Here is an 18,924-nt window from a genome sequence, read left to right as displayed (position 1 = left end):
CGTATCCTCCTGGCACCATTGGAATCAACAAGTCCTCGACCTATGGTTACAGGGAACCTTCACTGATTTCCAACCTGAAGAAATCCACATCTACTCATCCTTACTGTGGGGAGTCCTATCAACCCTTTCTTCCCAGTCCTCAAGCCCTCACTCCCTTCTCCGCCCCCATTCAGCAGGAAGCAGTCAGAGAGAAAGCAACGTCCACAACCCCATAGAGGAGAAAGGGGGGAATGAAGGGCCCCCACCCATAAGATGGCAAACCTCCTGCTTCTCTTCTGGGTCCTCGGTTCCCACCGGCGCCATCTGAATCCCAATCACCCCTCGCCCCCCTAATCCCAGCACCTAGCCAATAGCCACCAGCCCCGTAGAAGTGACACCACAATCACCCCATGCCCCTTCCTATATAACCCAGCACCTTTCCCTAATAAAGCGGAATTCTCTGGTGAATTGCTGCTGTGTGTCGCTCCCTTCCTTTCAGCTTCGGTTATTGCTGATCATTACTGTGCAGGTGTACACAGCATCTCCACTAAACTGTGACGTCCTCAATCAGATACGAAAACTCGGTACCTGTCACAGGTCCTATAACTTAAGGGCTCAATAAATATTCATTGAATTTTACATTTATTTTCTTTCTTTTTTCCAATAAAAATTAACATTTTATTTTCTTACAGATGAACTTTTGCATCTATTTAAAAAATTTATCCCACATTTCCCTTAGAGTCTCTTCAAACTGCACTAACTACTCATAATAAAATATTTTCTAAATGTTTCCCCTAAAGCTGCCTCATGAAACTAAATCCTATGCTGACATCTTTTTAAAAAATGAAGTGAATTAAGGTACATGGTTTTGTTCTTTTTTGTCTTTTGTAACTTTGCTAAAATTTATGTAAAACTTAATTTTCAATTAAGCCAGATTACTTACTGTTTACAAAGGGCAGGACAATGTTAAACTATTCCACAAGAGCCTTAGGTATCTCACATTCATAGTGAACTAACAAAGAAGAAAATCAAAATATACATAAAATGGATATTTGCTCCTGCTTTGCCTGATCATGTGTTGTTGCGTGAAGTCATATTTCCTGTCAAAAGCATAAAAAAGCCTCCCCTGCTCTACAGGATACAAATGAGCAACCTGGTATAGCAAATTACCAACTGTAATTCACCAGTTCAGTCCTGGAGTGGAGCCACATGTTCTTTTGGCACCTGGGAAAACTACGTCGAAAAGTGAGTTATGTTCTTGGTCAGCCTTATCAAGAAGTTCACAAAATGGTTCCTTATGTGTAACACTGCTATCAGGTCTTTAACTGACCCCAGAAAAGGCAGTCACAAAGTGGTGTCATTGTCAATTCAATGTCCTATATAGATCTATCATCCTTAGTTCATAATGTGGCACTTCAGACGGTGAGAGCCTGAATGGTTAACTGCAGCGGCTCACTAGGACCTCCTCAGCATGGTCACATCCTAAACCCTGCCGCCTGTGACTGTGACCTTATGTGACAAAAGGGACTTTGCAGATGTGATTAAAGACCTTGAGATGAGGAGATTATCCTGGTGGCCCCTAATGTAATCGCAAATGTTCTCCTAAGAGGAAGGCAGAGGACAATAATTAGCAGTCACAATATAGGTTGGTCACAGGGAGGGTAGTACAGCACAGAGAATACAGTTAATGATTCTGTACCATCTTAGTACATTGATGGATAGTGACTGCACTGGAGGGAGTGAGGATGTAATAACATGGGTAACTGTTGAACCTCTGTATTGTATATTTGAAACCAACATAAGACTGTATATCAACGATACTTCAATTTAAAAAAAGGAGAAGGCAATCTGACTACAGAAACACTGAGTGGTCACTGGGGAGCCAAGAAGGAGCCTGCAGAATGAACGAGGATTCCCCACTGGCCATAGGAAGGAACTAGTCTTGCTAACGCCTGATTTTAGCCCATTAACTCTCATTTTGGCTTTGTGCCCTCCTGAAAGAGAATAAATTTGTGATGTTTTAAGCCACCACACTTGTGGTAATTTGTTATAGTAGCAACAGAAAATTAATATAGTAACAGAGCAATGCCTCAGTTTATAATACTATTATAGTTTTTAACATGATTGAAAGATGGTCAGTGAAATTATGGTACTGTTTATCAGAAAACACTACTTTAATGACTAGAACATGAAAGTACTCAATGCCACCACTAATAATGTATGATGTAATTTGTCACAAAAGTATAACCAATTCACTGTACATTACAATGGTGATACATTTGTCCTGTCCTTAAGACTGTATTTATAATACTATTGCATTTCTATATTTGCAAAATATTATGTGCTTGATGTTGAAAATCTGAAAAACACAGAAAACCATAATGCAAAAAAATCCCACCATCCAAAGACAGCAATATCGAGTATACTTGCTGCAATGTTTACCTATGTAAGTGACACCTAATGCTATCCAGTTCGCAGTTATAGTAACTAAGTTCTTACATTAACACTTAAAAAAATATTTGTTAAAGAATTCACACTTACTTATCAGTCTTAGGTCATTAATTTTAGTCATCCTGTTATCTTCATTGCTTGAGGATAAAAAAAAAGAAAATTTCATCTCCAGAAACCTGACCTCAAATGGCATTACCACCAGTTCTCTAACTTTACAAGAATAACTTGCATTCTATTGGACATAAAATGATTAAATTGGCTGCAGAAGCCAGAAGGGATTTTTAATAAGTTTATACACAAAGAATTGTGACAACCATGACTGGACCCAAGAGATAAGTTCCACAGATGTTAGGCCCTCAAATAAAAATTATTTCCTCCCCTCAAAATAGTTACAAACACTGCTTCAATGCTCAGTCATTGCCAGGATATAAAGGCAAGAATATACACCTGGTGTAAAACTCCAGCATCCTACACTAAGGAAGATTTTCCGGTGAGTTCAGAATCAAGCTGATGGAAAAATGATCAATACATTTGATAGAAATTTTGCATGTTGTGAGAAATTGCATGTGCCACACACACACACACATACACACACAAATGGACAAACAAGAAAAAAGAAAACTCTAGAGTGAACCACAATAAAGAAAGAAATCCCCTTGCCTATCTATCACTGGCTGGGCATTTTACCGCATCCTGAATGAAAAGGAGCAGAAGCAAATATCAGACCTCCGCTATGTATTACTACTATTTGTATCGTATAATTATGTCTAAACTGACTGTACAGATTAACACATACAATTCCTATCTAATACAATTAATTCAGGTATCTTTATTTAAAAACATCTTTAAATATTGTCACACATAATTACCCAAACATGGTGACTGTCTACTGAGTTGTGCAATCTACATGTTTGCGGTCAGCAGCCTAGATAAGCAGTAATTCATACCATGCTGCTGCAGCTGTGTTTAAATCTGCACCTCTCACTCCCTGAGGACACACCAAAGCTGGAAAGGACTCCAAGCCAAGTTCAAAGGTAGAGAGAAGCCTGCTAGAACATGAGTTATTTTTCTTAAATCTGTATTTCTCCAGGCAGTAAACCTGACTGTTACTCTACTCTCTAGCCAGCTCAAACGTCCTCAGTCCTCAAACTACGCCTCAAGGGAAAAAATGCAATCAGGACCAGATTCCTCTGAAAGCAAAATGCAGAAGCCTAGCCGAAAAATAGTTTCATTGAAGACAACTGCTTGTCTGGGGAGGGGCCCTGGTGGTTCTGTGTCCCGTGCCATTCCCATCATGACCCTCAGAAACACTCTCATGGCCAACAGTCAAGGCTTACAGAAACTCTACCAGCAAGCGAAGAAAGAGCCCACCTCTTAATTACTCAGACAACAGTTGTTCCCATAAGTGGAGAAAACCAACTAATACGGCAAAATAAAAAATGACAGCAGAGAAAAGGGGGAGAGCAGGTGGATGCCAAACCCAAAGGTCTTCCTCAGAAACTGGTATAACAAACTCTCACCCCTATTTATCTATGTTATTAATACTGAGCAAGTTTCAGGTGTCTGTTTCCTATCTCTCCACATTATGGAAAATGGATCTACTTTGCACAATAAGCTTAAAAAGTCATTATGAAGTTATAAAGGGCTTCATCTCAGGCCATATTATTTATTCACAGAGACACCAAAAACATTTAGTAATAGGAATAACTGGTAGAGCCATCAATTACACAGATAAATAAGGAAAATGTGTCAATTAGAACACCAATATTAGTTCCTTAATCACTGTATTTTTCCTAATATGATGTGGGTAGGGATGAGGGCTTGAGGGATGGGGAAGTTTGTTGTATATTGTACATAGAGATTTTCCTCTCAATATAAGGACTCTAATAATCTTTATGGGGTTAGTGGAGGATACTGGAGAAAAAAAGATATTGGAGAAATCATTAAGAACCCAAGAGCACTTAAGAATACAAACATTTGTTCAAGAATGGTCCCAATATGTGGCCAGGCATATAAGTTATGCAGACATTGCAAAGGAAACAACTCAACTCTGCACTGTCCAAGGACACTCAGAAGCTCTGGCTTTAACAACACTGTTCTCTTCATTTAGAGAAGAAACTACAGACATCCCTGGAGATATTTTGGGTTCAGTTTCAGGCCACTGCAATAAAGTGAATATCAAAATAAAGCAAGTCAAATGAATTTTCTGGTTTGCCAGTGCACATGAAATTTATGTTTACACTATACTGTAGTTTACAAGTGTGTAATAACACTGCCTAAAAAATGAATGTATATGCCTTAATTAAAAAATACTTTATTGCTAGAAAATATTAACCATCATCTGAGCTTTCAGTGAGTCAATCTTTTCACCGGTGGAGGGTCTTGCCTTCATGTTGACAGCTGCTGACTGATCAGGGTGGTGGTTGCTGAAGGGTGGGGTGGCTGTGGCAATTTCTCAAAATAAGGCAATAGTGAAGTTTGCTGCATCAATTAAGTCTTCCATTCACAAATGATTTCTCTGTAGTACCTGATTCTGTTTCATAGCATTTTACCCATAGTAGAACTTTCAAAACTGAAGTCAATCCTCTCAAATTCTGCAGCTGCTTTATCAACTATGTTTATGTAATATTCTAAATCCTTGTTGTCATTTCTACAGCTTTCACAGCATCTTGACTAGGAGTAGATTCTACCTCAAGAAACCACTTTCTTTGCTCATCCATAAGAAGCAGGTCTTCATTCACTCAAGTTTTATCATGAGATGGAAGCAACTTAGTCATATCTTCAGGCTCTACTTCTAATTCTAATTACAAGTTATCCATGAGGACTGGACTTAACTTCTTCCAAACTCCTGTTAATGTTGACATTTTGACCTCTTCCCATGAATCACAAATGTTCTAATCACACCTAGAATGGTGAATCCTTTCCATTTTTCAATATACTTTGCCCAGATCCATTAGAGGAATCACTATTCATGGCAGCTATACCCTTATGAAATGTATTTCTTAAATAATAAGACTTGAAAGTCAAAGTTACTCTTTGATCCATGGGCTGCAGAATGGATGTTGTTAGCAGGCATGAAAACAAATCCCACTGTCCATTTCCACCAGAGCTCTTAGGTGAGCAGGTGCATTGTCAGTGAGGAGTAATATTTTGAAAGCAATCTTGTTTTTCTGAGGATGTCTCATCAGCAGGCTTAAAATATTCATGTGGATACAATGAAAGTTCCTGTGGCCAGGATTCTCATCTGGTCCTGGTCACTAGCTCACTGCACATGTGTGGGCAATACGTTGCTATTGACTCTATATAAAGAGCCCCACCCAGTGCTCTGGGCAACACAGTGGCAGGGCTGCAAGGCTGCAGGAAAACAGAGCCTGGAGTGGTGGCAGCACCAATGACAGAGGCCCAGAGGCTGGCTGTGTGGGTAGTGTGAGGCCCAGAGGCAGAGACCGGCTTGCTGCATTCAGACTCGCTCTGGGGGAATGAGATTTTAGTGATTGACCTGCCACCATGGAAATAAAGTTGGGTATAACCCTTTCACCCAAAGAATGTTCTACTGTCATTTCTTTGGTCACATTGAATCCATAGTGAACTTGCCCGGGGCTGAAACCCACTGGCAAAACAATTCAGTAAACCATATTGTGAATACATGTGTCATCCAGTCTTCGTTGTTCAATTTATACAGCACAGGCAGAGTAGATGTAGCATAATTCTTGAGTCCCCGAGGATTTTCAGAATGGTTAATGAGCACTCACTTCAACTTAAGCACACCAGCTGCATTAGTGCCTAACAAGAGAGTCAGCCTGTCCTTTGAAGCCTTTAAGCCAGGCATTGACTTCTCTCTATGAACATCCTAGATGGAATCTTCTTCCAATAGAAGGCTGTACACTGGTCTACACTGAAAATCTGTTGTGTCATGTGGCCACCTTCATGAGTTATCTTAGCTGGACCTTTTGGATAACTTGCTGCAGCTTCTATACCAGCACTTGCTGCCTCACCTGCACTTTCATATTACAGAGACAGCTTCTTTCCTTAAACCTGAAATCAACCTCTCCTAGCTTCAGGTTTTTGTTTTTTTTTTTCTGAAGCTTCCTCACCTACATCAGCCTTCACCGAACTGAAGAAAGTTAGGGCCTTGCTCTGGATGAGGCTTTGGCTTAAGAGAGCATTGTGGCTCGTTTGCTCTTCTGTCCAGACTACTACAACCTTCTCCACATCAGCAATAAGACTTTCTTTTGTTATTATTATGTGTTCACTGGAGTAGCACGTTCAATTTTCTTCATGAACTTTTCCTTTGCATTCACAACTTGGCTGACTATTTAGTGCAAGAAGCCTAGCTTTTGGCTTGTCTCAGTTTCCAACATGCCTTCCTCATTAGGGAAGTTCATCATTTTTAGATTGATTTCAAGTGAGAGGCATGTGACTCTTCTTTTCACTTGAGCATTCAGATGCCACAGCAGGGTAATTCATTTCAATACTGTATCTCAGGAAATAGGAAAGCCCAAGGAGAGAGAGTTTGGGGGATTGCCAGTCGGTGGAGCAGCCTGAGCACATTTATGGATTAGGTTCACTGCCTGACTTCATGGTGCCCCAAAACAATTACAACAGTAACGTCAAAGGTCACTGGCCACAGATCACCACAACAAACATAATAATAATGAAAAAGTTTGAAATATTGTGAGAATTTTATGTGGAAAAGAGGCATCAAGAGACCAAATGTTGGAAAAATGGGGCCAATAGACTTGCTCAACACATGGTTGCCACAAACCTTCAATTTGTAAAAAAACACAGTATCTGTGAAGGAAAATAAAGTGAAGCACAATAATAAGAGTTATTCTGTATAAATAGAAACCTAAGCATCATTTGCCACATATCAAAGAAGCATCCACAGATTATCTTTGGGACACAAATCTGAAGGTTCAGTAACATTAAATAATAATATGCCTGTCAATGAGAGGCATTACAACATCTATAAAAATAAGAGTAATTTTTTTAGAAGTATGGCCCTTGATCAGAGATGAGTTAATAACATATCAATGTTTGAAAAAATCCATCTCCTACCATACACTCTCAGCAGAAGATCATCGTCTACTTGAAGAGAAAAAAAAGCCTCTAAAGGTCACCTGGACTTTTTGGCACTAGCTCACTCTACTACAGTATTCCATTACTGCCACAGACATCTTTCTGAAATATAATGTGTTCATAACACTCTTCTGTATACACCTGTTCAATAACTCCTCTTCGCCATCAAATTAAAAGCCACCCTCCTTGACACAGCTTGAATACCATGCCCTTTTGGCCTGGTGCCAGCCTACTCCACCAGCATCCACCTCACCACATGCCCTTCATTCATTCTTCTTCTCCCTTCCACAGCTCAGCATATGCCTCTCCCTCGATCTGTCTAGACTGCTGCCTTCATCTAGTTAATTCCTACTTGTCCTTTAGGGCAACTCAAATGGCTCCTCTGGAAACAGTGGACCCACCAGGCTCTATCAGCTCCCTTCTCCAGGGCTTCCTGGTAAAAACCTGTATCACAGTACCTACAATGAAGGATGGCAAATCTTCTTTTCTCTATGCACATTTTGCACTATGAGCAAGGACTTGACAAATAGGTGTTTCAAAATCTTGACTGCTTCTAAAGAAAGAGCTAATTGCTTCAGATTGAGAAGTGTGAGGGGTGACATTCAGGTGGAGATCTTAAGGAACACTTTGTATAAAGTTGGTATCATGTGAAATGGATCTTGAAAGATGAATAGCAGTTCCACATGTACTATGGAGAGTAAGAACATTCAAAACTAAGAGAACATGAGAAAAGAAGAGAAACATGAAAAACTGTCATGTGTTGGTGTGTGTATATGTACATGTTCATATATACACACATCTTTCTAGTTACTCAGCATCTTCTGGGGTAAAGGGTGGATTCCTTACCCCAGACATATGTCTCATCAGTCCAACTAGATCACAAAATTCTCAGGGAGAAATGGTCTCTCTGCACCCCTTCCCCACAGGCAACATACACACATTCACCACCCACATGGACCCCCCGAAAAGCACCTCTCCTCCAGCACCTTAGAATGAATTGACAATGAAATCATTATTATGAATTGAAATGCCTGTTAATCCACAAAAGAAAGTTTTATATCTAGTGATAAAAGATATCAGAATTAACCTGGTTAAAGTCCTAGATAATTAGCACATACAGTACTGGAAGAAATATAGTTTTATTTCCTTTTAACCAAAATTATTTCTTATAGGGTAAGGTAAATAAGTCAGGAAGGTGAGCTGCAACATAAATCAGCCAACTGTCACATAAGTTTCTTTCTTTAATATTACAAAACTTAAGAAATAAACTATTCAGATTACTCCAAAGAAACATTTAAAATGAGCTCATTACATGCAAATTAAAACAGAAACATTGAATAAGCACTGGGCCACAATTAAAGGCAGAAGAAACAGCAGGTAAGATACAATTTTCATCGATCAAAGAACTAAAAGCTAGCAAAATTAAGTATTCTGCATTGAAACTGCTGTCATGAATATGAAGAATTCTGAAGAAAGGAGATTTTTTTTTCATTTTTCAAAGAAGCTTTGGAGGTAGAAATAGATTTGCATATCTTGATACAATGTACTTTCACTGTGTCATTTTCAAGCAATGAAGCTATGAAGTTTTTTTTAAAAATGCAGAAATGCCTTAGAAAGAGTTCCAAAATTGAAAAGGGCATAAGGTCATCATTTTAGAGCCTTTGGACCCAAAGAAGAACTGTACATAATTACACGAAATTTTCTTTGCAAAAATTTAGAACTTCTTTTGTGACACAATTACACCTCCTCATAAACAGAGGCTTTAACAGCTTATCCTGGGTGCTCAGACATAGGGTCACTTTTCATCCAAAAGTATTGAAATGGCAAGGCAAGTAACAGTACATAGTATATTCAAGTAGAAATATAAATACTGAGACTTTAAAATTCACCACATAGAAGGTTTAAAACAAATATGTAGATTAGTGGGCGAATAGTAAAGTTAGAAAGTACTTTCATGATGGCACGGCATTTTTCTGTTTCATTCTCTCATGTATCCCTGGCACCTGGAGCAATACCTAGGCACACAGTAGGTGCTCAATTATTGAATCTGCTTTCATGAAAACAAAGCATTATAAAATGAGAAGTGACAGATTTTTTTTTCTTATAGATTCATTTTAAAATTAAAATATACCATTTTTTACCTATCAGGAAGGCAAATAAAAATTTTTTATTGTACACAATAGAGAAATGGGCACAGCACTCTTATAAACACTGTCAGGAAAGGCAGAACTGCCAAGAACAGTTGTACAGCTTGTACACTGTTCAAGGGCACTAAACCTGGGATGGAGCAGGGCATGCAGGGCAGGTTGAGAGGAGAAACCTAGTAGGTGCCAGGCAGGTGAAAGCTGAGTCAGTTCTGGAGACTTCTTTTTGTAATTTTTCAATCCAGAGGGCAGGGCAGCTTTTACTACCTTGCTGCATTAGATGGGAGTGTAAAATAGGTGACTTATTTTAGAACAATTTGGAAATGTCTAGCAAGATTCGAAATATACAAGCCCTTTAACTAGAAAATCTGCCAGAAATGATAAGATTTTTACTTTATATATATACTTACATATGCAAATAAAAAGATATGAACATAACCATTCCTGATGATAGCAATTATCTATAAACCTACTGAATGCTTACTTACTGGAGAGTGTTTGCATAATGTGTGTACATCCATAAAATAAAAAAGTAGGCAGGAATACTGTGGTATGGATCTGTACATGCAGATATGTACTAAGAAATATTAAGTTCAACAAGGTATAGAAGTGACTATGTTCTAATTACTTTAAATCAAAAATCTTAAAGTATAAGACATTGAATTTGAATTTCAGTACTGGAAACACTGATGTGTATATATATATATATATATATATATATATATATATATATATATAGCCATGCATTTTAATATCTAATACTACTCAAATGCCTAAATTCAGTTCTATAACACATTTCAAATATCACAAATCCAGTTTTAACACAAATAATTGCTAATTTAAAAAAAGGGTGAAATATATATTTAAGAAAAATGCCAAAAATTACATTTTTTAAGTTGAATTATCTTAAGCATTTCTATTCTGCTTCATGTTTCCTTGAAGTCCGTCTCCATACTTCTCACAAAGTCATAATTTTCACCAGCTTCAATTGAATTATGCTTCTGCAGCTGTCTGGGTCAGGGCATTTAACATATCAAACATAATCCAAGTGGGAAATGTAAGTACTTTTGAAACAGTCTCCATGCCAAGGAGGAATCCCAAGTTTTGAGAAAGTAAAAGGAAGGCAATTTTATTGGTAGTAAGGTAACAGTCCATGCCCTTTACTCCTTTCTACCCAGAAATCCATTTCTTGTTTTTCCTCAGAAGTGAGCCAAGATCTAAATAAAGTGGAAGAGCACTACTTGCATTAAAGAGGGTATAGCAGTTAAAGAGAGCATAGACATGAAAGGGGCAAGTTCTGAATAGTACACATCCTTAACAGAAAAAAAATTCCCAACTATATACTTATATATACTTTGATCTGCAGCTTATCACTGCATATAGACCATAATGTCTTTCCTGGTTCCAAAGATTAGTCACAGAAACAGGAAAACAATTACTCCAAGACTTCCCTTTGGTTGCTTCCACTTTCACCTACCTTTGGCACTGTTCAACACAACCAAGTCCAAAATTGGCAAATTAGATTTTTACTAAAATGTGCCAACTGATGGAACTAGGCAATGCAACTAGCTGTATAAAATAATTTGTTGCATGTTGTCCATGTGGTTTTAATATCCTAGGTATTGTTCTTAGGAGGGGACATGGATTTAATTATCTATGTTTTAATACACACTGCACAATGTAAAACAACAGCTGGAGTATGAGAACACCTTTTAAAATTCACCTTTTTCCTGTAATTACCAGTTAGATTAATTGTCCAATGATCAAATTCAGAGATCACACTCTTGTGTCTTGTATCCTTAAATTTCAAATAAACTAAACTGCCTAAACATAGGTCATCTTAATGAAGTTATTTATATAAACATTTATTATAACAATTTAAAACTAAGTGATGATTTTTACATCTTAATTCTTGTGTACAGCTTTACCATAAATTTGGTTTCTTTTAAAATTATCAATGCACTAGACTAAGTTGAATTAAACTAAAATTTTGACGATATCTTCAAAATAAGGCGTAGGCTATTTTTTTCTGTAAATTAATGACATTGCAGATTCTGAAAATGTTCTGGGCTTCCTGTATCAGTTCAGGTTTGTATTTACAAGTGGATTCTATGTAATTATCACCTAAAAGAGCCTCAAAAGAGTCACAGAAATTTATATTTTTCTTAATTTGATGACTTTCAAAAGTTATTCACCAAAAGCCATATCTTGTTAGAAGAAAAATTGGACAACATCCTTAGGTTTTATAATTGCTGCAAAGACACTGTCAATATTGTCAATTAAGTGGTCAGATTCTTCCAGTGAAGAGCAGAAATATATTATATTGTAACATTAACTTCATAAATAAAAGACTTCAGAACATATAAACTTACTTACTTTAAAAATCCACCTTTCATCTTTCTGGACAGACCATATTTGCCACCAGATGTACTCGCTGTTATCAAAGTATTTTTTGTAATTGACGCTCATCAGGTATAATCCCCAAATAAACTCATCAAATCTTCCATGCATAATCTAGAGCAAGGCTGTAATAATAAACTCCCCAAATAGCACTGTTTTCTAATCATACTGTGAAGTACCACTAATTTTTAAAAATAACCCCTAAAAGAACTTTTGACATAACAACCGTGGAGGAGAGGAATTTAGCTAATCTCACAGTGTTTATAAACAATTCTAATAACTTTCAACGCACTTTACTTACAGAAATGCATCTCAGTCACTTTGTGTTAAAACGAATCATTAATTCACTACTCAAAGGTGTAAACCTTTCCATTATTTACTTTTAATTCTCACATATGGACCTCCAATGAAAGACTTAAAAGCATAAATCCGAAGGAGCGAAAAGTTTAAAATCCACCTGCAGGCATTTCTTTTGATCCTTAACCATCATCGCCAGGGACTCTCCGTTAGAGTTTAATGCTTCGTCGAGGTTTCCCTGAAAGTCCTACAGACAGTGGGTCCCAAACTGCCCTAAACAGACGACAGCCCCCCAGGGACGGAAACGGGGAGGACACGAGGGGCTCCACACCCACGCCCACAGGGCGGGCTGGGCAGGGTGCCCGCAGCGGGATCGCGGGACGCAGTCTCCACCTTAAGAGGCGCAGAAGCGCACGCCAGTCCCTAGCGAACTTGCCTCCGGGGGCAGTCTGTCAAACCTCCAGTGGGCGAGGTGGGGGCTGAGAACACACGCGCACTTTGTCTCCCGCACCGGGCGGACACGGGGATATGGGCGGCGCGAGCTGAGGGCGGCGCGGACACTGTCGCCGGGCCACTGACAGTTGGCACCTGTGGGCACCCGAGGGTCCCCGTCACCAAGGCCTGGCGTGGCGCCACAGAGAGCGCGGGGCGGCGCAGAGAAGCTGTGCCTGGCAGGCACCACGTACCTATCATGGTCACTGGGCAGGTGGAGGCTGCTGGGCGCGTAGGGGCCGACAGGCGCTCGGGCGCCCGCCCGCGCCTCCCACCGGCGGCGCTCCGGGGTTATTGACCAGGACTCCCTTCCCCCGCCCCTCGGCGCTCCCCCCAGGAATGCGCACGCGCGAACGACGCGCTGCCAAGGGCCTTCTGGGAGTCGTAGTTTTAACAAGTGACTTCGCCTCAGCCCTCCGGCCGGCCTCTGTCCGCCTTCAGCCGCCAGCCGCCCTTCCGGTTTAAGGCCCAGGGAACGCCACGTCACAGCGGGGCGGCGCCATTCGGCCGCAGTGTTGACGGGTCGCTTAGCAACCGGAGGCTCACCTTTAGAAGCTTGTTGCAGCTCCAGCCGCGGTCCTGCCCTCTTCCCGCCCCTCCCCTCTCAACTCTCCTCACTCGGGAGCTGCCAAACATCAGGATCAACCTGGGCTCTACGAGGAGTTGAATTTCTACCATTAACGCGCCTTTTTACATTTTTTTCCCTTGCCTCCTCACATCTGTAAAACCCACTGATTCTTTTCCTACACGTTTTATTTGAACAAGACATTTTCTAGGAAGATGGTGGCAGAAAAATAGACCCTGAGCTTAAACAAATGCCCAGTCAAGATGCCGAAGAGGACCAAGCTACTGGCGCAACAGCCGCTCCCGGTGCACCAGCCTCACTCCCTGGTGTCTGAGGGCTTCACAGTCAAAGCCATGATGAAAAACTCAGTCGTAAGTGATCTTCCTGAATTGAACGCCCCCGAGTCAGGGGACCCCAGATTAGAGGTGTTCGCCTGCCCTGTGAGGATTCTGAGCCTGTGTCCTGGGTGGTCTTGGCCGAGAATGGCAATTACCCGGCCAGTAGCAAACGATGCCCAACAGAGTGTGGAGATCCAGGCCAGCTTGTTAGAAAGGGTCTCGGGCAAGTGAGGTGCTAGGACCATTTTTAAGCACCTTCCTAATAACTCTTGTTTTCTGGACGACCCAAAATTACTCTTAAGCTATTTACACAAAGGAAAAGGACTTCGCCTTTTCTTACTGATTCCTAAACTATCCCCATTCAACAAAGGGTCTTATAAACTTATAAAAGGTTAGTTCTTAGAAAGCATAAACTCGCTTACAGAATTAGACATGTGCTGGTGTACAGCTGGGAACATAAACTCATTCAAGCATCTACTATAAAAAATTTCATCAATTCAACCTATACATTTTTAGAATATCCTAGCATTTACTCTTACAAAATGGTATCAGCCTACTAGAGTAGTGAAAGACAATTTAATATGAAGTCTATTTCCAGAAAGGCCTTTTAAATGATAATTTGAAACAATCCAAGCTCCAGTTCAAATATCTCTGCCTATTAATACAATTTTTACTTCAATTCTATTATTTGTGGGAGTAAAACTAAAATATTCTCAATACTATTGGGGGAAAAAGGTTTAAATGCACACAAATAATTTAGCTACATGCAAGGTAGATTTCAAAAAGAATAACCTCCCTATTAGCTGAACAGCTCTAAATTTAGTACGCTAAACCGGGTTTTACTACCAAGTAAACACCCGTTTGAAATGAGATATTAATAATAAATGCAGCTTTTAAATTTGTATAATTTGTATTCTGAGAGGATCTGACTTATTGTATAACAGTTAATTATGTTAAAAGAACAGTGTTACTTTTCAGTGTCACATTATTTGTTTTACATAAATGTTGCAAACCTAATACCTTATTCCTAAACCATATCCCTAAAATACACAAATGAAACACATTACCTCTACACCCATAGGCCAGATTCCTATGTTACTATGAAAAATGATATTCTGGTTATCGGAATATTTGCAGATTCACAATAGTTAAAATTCTTGGATATAGACTAAAATGCCTGCTAGTGTGGCTGAAGTCCTTTTGCTGTATTTCCCATGAATATGTGGTCATGGGAGTCAACATGGCTCATTTATCAGCAATACAAAATATCATAACCATTCAAGACAATTATTTCTTTCTTCTATACTGTATTTATTATTATAATCTTGAATATTATCTATTCATGATTATTATTTTTTCAATGTTACATTTTTTTTCACTGATATAAAATATTGGTCTGGTTCTTTTTTTCTAAACCTATATTTGTAATCGTGTTTATTTTTTAATGTAGTTCTAAAGTCATTGTTCTGGAAAATTAAGTATTTCAGTAATGGCAAATGTAACAAGTATGCTTACAAGACTCAAAAAAAAGAGATTGTGATGCAAACTTCTTTATAAACAACTTATTTGAGATAAATTATATTCTTACTTCCATATTTTTAGTGAAAATCTCTTAGTGTAATATCCTTACCTCCACTGGGATCCTCAAAACAGATGGGTCATTGTTTCACTTCAGTTAGTGGAAAGCATAGTTCTTAGATGTAAATGTTATTTATCCATCCATTCAGTCAGTCAACAGCTTCTTTCCTTTATTTCCATTTTTTTTTTTTTTAGCTAACCTGAGAGCTTACAAGCACAGTTCTAGGGATTTGAGATCAGCAACAAAGTCCCTCTCCTTAGTACTCAGGAAAACCACCAACAACAAAAAGAAAATGTTGGTAAAAGAATGATAGACAATACTATTTATATAAAATAACTTCAGTGGTATAGGAAATAAGACATTTCCTTTTCATATCCAGTATTATCCAGTATTTACATTTCACCATTTCTGTCTTCAACAGTATAAACTTTTCTCCATTATAAAGTCAAAATAGCCCTATCTCTTTCTTAAGCTTTATTTCTGTTCAGAAAATAATATACCAAACTCCAACTTTTCTTAATTATAATCCATTGTCCAAAAGCTGACACCCAAGCCATTTTTCAGTCTTTGGCCTTACCTTCTATTGAGTCTTACAAGCACATTCTAATTAAATAAGTCACCACTCCAGTGCTATTCCACAAAAGATGTACAGAACTGTACCTTAAGGAGTTATATGGAGATCCCCAATGTTTCTTTGAGAGTACTTCAGAAATATAAGTATGCTCACTTGATCATAAACAGATTTGATCAGATGGTCTGTGCTAGCAGAAATCCTTATTTAAACAGTCATAATCTATATACAAGAATGAAAAATTATTTACAAAATAATGATACATGTAAATGGCATTTTTTACATCCCAATGTCAAATGTTCTTCAATAGTAAGTAGTTCCTTTATTTTCTTGAAATTCTTGCATTCTATATGAAAACCAGCAATGGCAAAAGCCCTGCAATCAGAATAATATTTAAATTTATATATTTTTAATTTTTGCCTAAAAAGAGTGATAGGAGATACAGATACTATGCTTATATGTGGCATGATAGAACCCATAATCAGAAGCCGGTAGACAGTGTTCTTTTGACTTCTCAACAGACAGTGGATGCTTTCTGTGTCAATCTACTTTATTGTAAAGCAAGTTAGGATACGGACCCATGGTTATGATGATACGAAAGTTGGCTTCAACCTAAGCTTTATACTACAGCTTTCCTTTTCAATAAACTACAGATGTTTTATGCTCAAAGCTTAGGGGAATGGGAGAAATAATTCCTTAATATTACTTTAGAGTCTGTGACACTTACCAATCATATATTTATTCAACACATAGTAGTAATGATCAGTATTTATAAATTATATATTAGGATATTGATTTGGCTTCTTTAATGGAAACCAAATAACCAAAGCTTGCCTAAGATGAAAGTTGTTTCTTTCACATAAAAAAATTCCAGGTTTGCAGACAATCCAAGGAAGCTGGGCACCACTTCCCCATGCGATAAGTTCTGGTACATTGGAGTCTTGTATATTCTTGCTTTGTATCTGGCAGGACAAAGCCCTGGGTCAAGAGTACCACAGGATCAAATCCCCATCCTCAGGAAGAAGGAAGGAGGAAGAGAGAGCTTTCTTTTATGGGCATGACCCAGACACTGGACCCCACTTTAATTCACATCCCACTGGCCAAAATTTAGTCATCTGCCTGTACTTTCCCCTTTTGCAAAAGCCTATGAAAAACTGACCCTTGAAGCCACTTCCAGGCCTCCATAGCTCTTCTACCAGTAAAAGGAATAAGAAAACTTATAGTACCAAAAGGGCATAATCTCTAACACCTACTCCAGGCATGGGGAGAGAAAAATAGGTAGGAAGCAACCTTCAACAAGAGGCAGGAAGAAATGGAGGCCGTGCAACCTCATTAGAAGGACACATCCCAGAAACTGCACTCATCACTTCTCAAATCCATTTCTGAAACATAGTCTTATGGTCACATCCTGTTGCAAGAGTCTGGAAAATGTATTCTTTGACTGGTAGCTCTGCACCAGCAGAAACTTGAGATGTTTTATTACTATGATACATGCAAGAAAAGAAATTGGGTGATGATTAGAAGTGTCTACCACCAGTGCTCAATGTGCTAGGTTGCTAGTGAGGAAAAGGAGACAGACTAAATAATTACAGTACAAATACATACTTATCTATAGTCAGGTTTATAAATACTTAGTACAGTGGAAGTACTAAGGATGAAGGGACCAAGTGACAATAACCTGACTGAGGCCCTCATCGCCTTTTGTCTAGGTCAACATCACCCATGGTCTCTAGACTCCACCCACTAACTGCCTGTTGTCTCAATAAACTAGGAGTACTGCTACACTCATCATTCCAGTACAAAGGTCTTTCTCACCACTGCTCAGAGAAATTATGACACACAGGAACAGCAAGGTCTTCTGTGGTAACCCTATTCCCTGTCTTTAATTTCATCTGCCACTATTCTCATTTGCTTCCACCAAATTAAACTAACTTTTCACCATTGTGACTTCACTTGTGTTGTTCCCTTTGCTTGAATGCCCTTGTCCCTACTTATCTGCACACCCAAATTCATTTGGACATTAGGTGGCAAGTATCTACTGATCACTGACCATGCTATGCACTATTTTGGGTGCTGAAAATTTAGCAGTCTGGAAGAAGCAGAATGTGTACTGGTCCAGGAGGTTTTCGTTTTACAGCTAGCTAAAGTCCCAATGCTTTGAGAAGACTTTTAAAATTCTCCTTCTTTGTCAACCAAGATGTGAAGTTATCCTTTATTCATCATTTTCCACTATGTATTATAGATACTTAGGCCCATGTTTTATCCCCCTTTGTAAATTTCCTGTGAGGGCAGAACCCATGTCTAAGTAACTTTTCATTGTAACCAGCACCTAACAGTGTACCCAAAAATTTGATAAATATTTTATTCTTATCTCATCTTCTCCCTCTTACTTGTTGCTATAACTGTTATCTGCTTTAAATTAATTTTAGCTACCCTCCCCCAATTTAAGAGTCCAGAAAACCCCTTTAAAACTCAGCCAGATCATGGCATTCCTTACTCAAACCCTTTATGGCTCCTCCTCTCAGAGTTAAGCGCAAAAGTTCTTACCTGCCTGTAAGGTCCTGGCTGCCATTGCTTCTCTCTGCATATATTTTAATGTTTTTTCCCTCATTCATTCTGTTTCATCCACAATTGCTTCTTTGCTGTTCCTTGAATACACTAGTTACTGGCTGCCTCAGTGCCTTTGACTTTCTGGTTCCCTCTGCTTAAAATGCATTTCGCCTTATCACCATGTCTTGTTCTGTCAAATTTAACGTTAGTGAGGACTTCTCTATTTAAAATTTCAGCCTCTTAACCCACCCCCCTTATCCCTGTTCCAGCACACCAATTTCTTTCCATTTTATATTTTTCCATAAATACTCATCATTCTCTAATATTATCTTAGTTCATCCTTTGTCTTCTTCCTCTATAGAGTAAACTCCTTGAGGGCAGGGAATTATTTGTGTCAGTCACTGCTGCATTTCTAGCTCTAAAGTTCCTGCCACATAGGAGGTGATTTTTTTGTTGTTGTTGTTACTAGGTTTCCCCCA

The 18,924-nt window shown here is 38.8% G+C and overlaps 2 protein-coding genes across 4 annotated transcripts in view; one reads left to right on the top strand and one right to left on the bottom strand.

Moving 5' to 3' along the window:
• Window positions 1–13,182, bottom strand: part of PRKN (parkin RBR E3 ubiquitin protein ligase) — a 1,272,120-nt gene extending 1,258,938 nt beyond the window's left edge. For 2 of the 3 annotated variants that reach the window (XM_036886759.2, XM_036886761.2), the window contains exon 1: window positions 13,037–13,181. In XM_036886759.2, the coding sequence (XP_036742654.2) occupies window positions 13,037–13,043 (7 nt within the window). In that variant the 5' untranslated portion in view covers window positions 13,044–13,181. Of the gene's footprint in view, window positions 1–13,036 lie in introns of all 3 variants that reach the window. The other variant, XM_036886760.2, reaches the window with a different exon arrangement.
• Window positions 13,183–13,385: 203 nt separating this feature from the next.
• The window catches only part of PACRG (parkin coregulated), a 437,202-nt gene continuing 431,663 nt past the window's right edge, over window positions 13,386–18,924 (top strand). Inside the window, exon 1 of the mRNA XM_036886762.2 lies at window positions 13,386–13,778. Coding sequence (XP_036742657.1) covers window positions 13,671–13,778 — 108 coding nt within the window. The 5' untranslated portion in view covers window positions 13,386–13,670. The remainder of the gene's footprint in view (window positions 13,779–18,924) is intronic.

Source organism: Manis pentadactyla, chromosome 12, assembly GCF_030020395.1.
Source record: "Manis pentadactyla isolate mManPen7 chromosome 12, mManPen7.hap1, whole genome shotgun sequence".
In the NCBI taxonomy this organism is placed as follows: domain Eukaryota; kingdom Metazoa; phylum Chordata; class Mammalia; order Pholidota; family Manidae; genus Manis; species Manis pentadactyla.
Note: the sequence above shows the minus strand (reverse complement) of the source record. Positions and strands in the feature narration are given on the sequence as shown.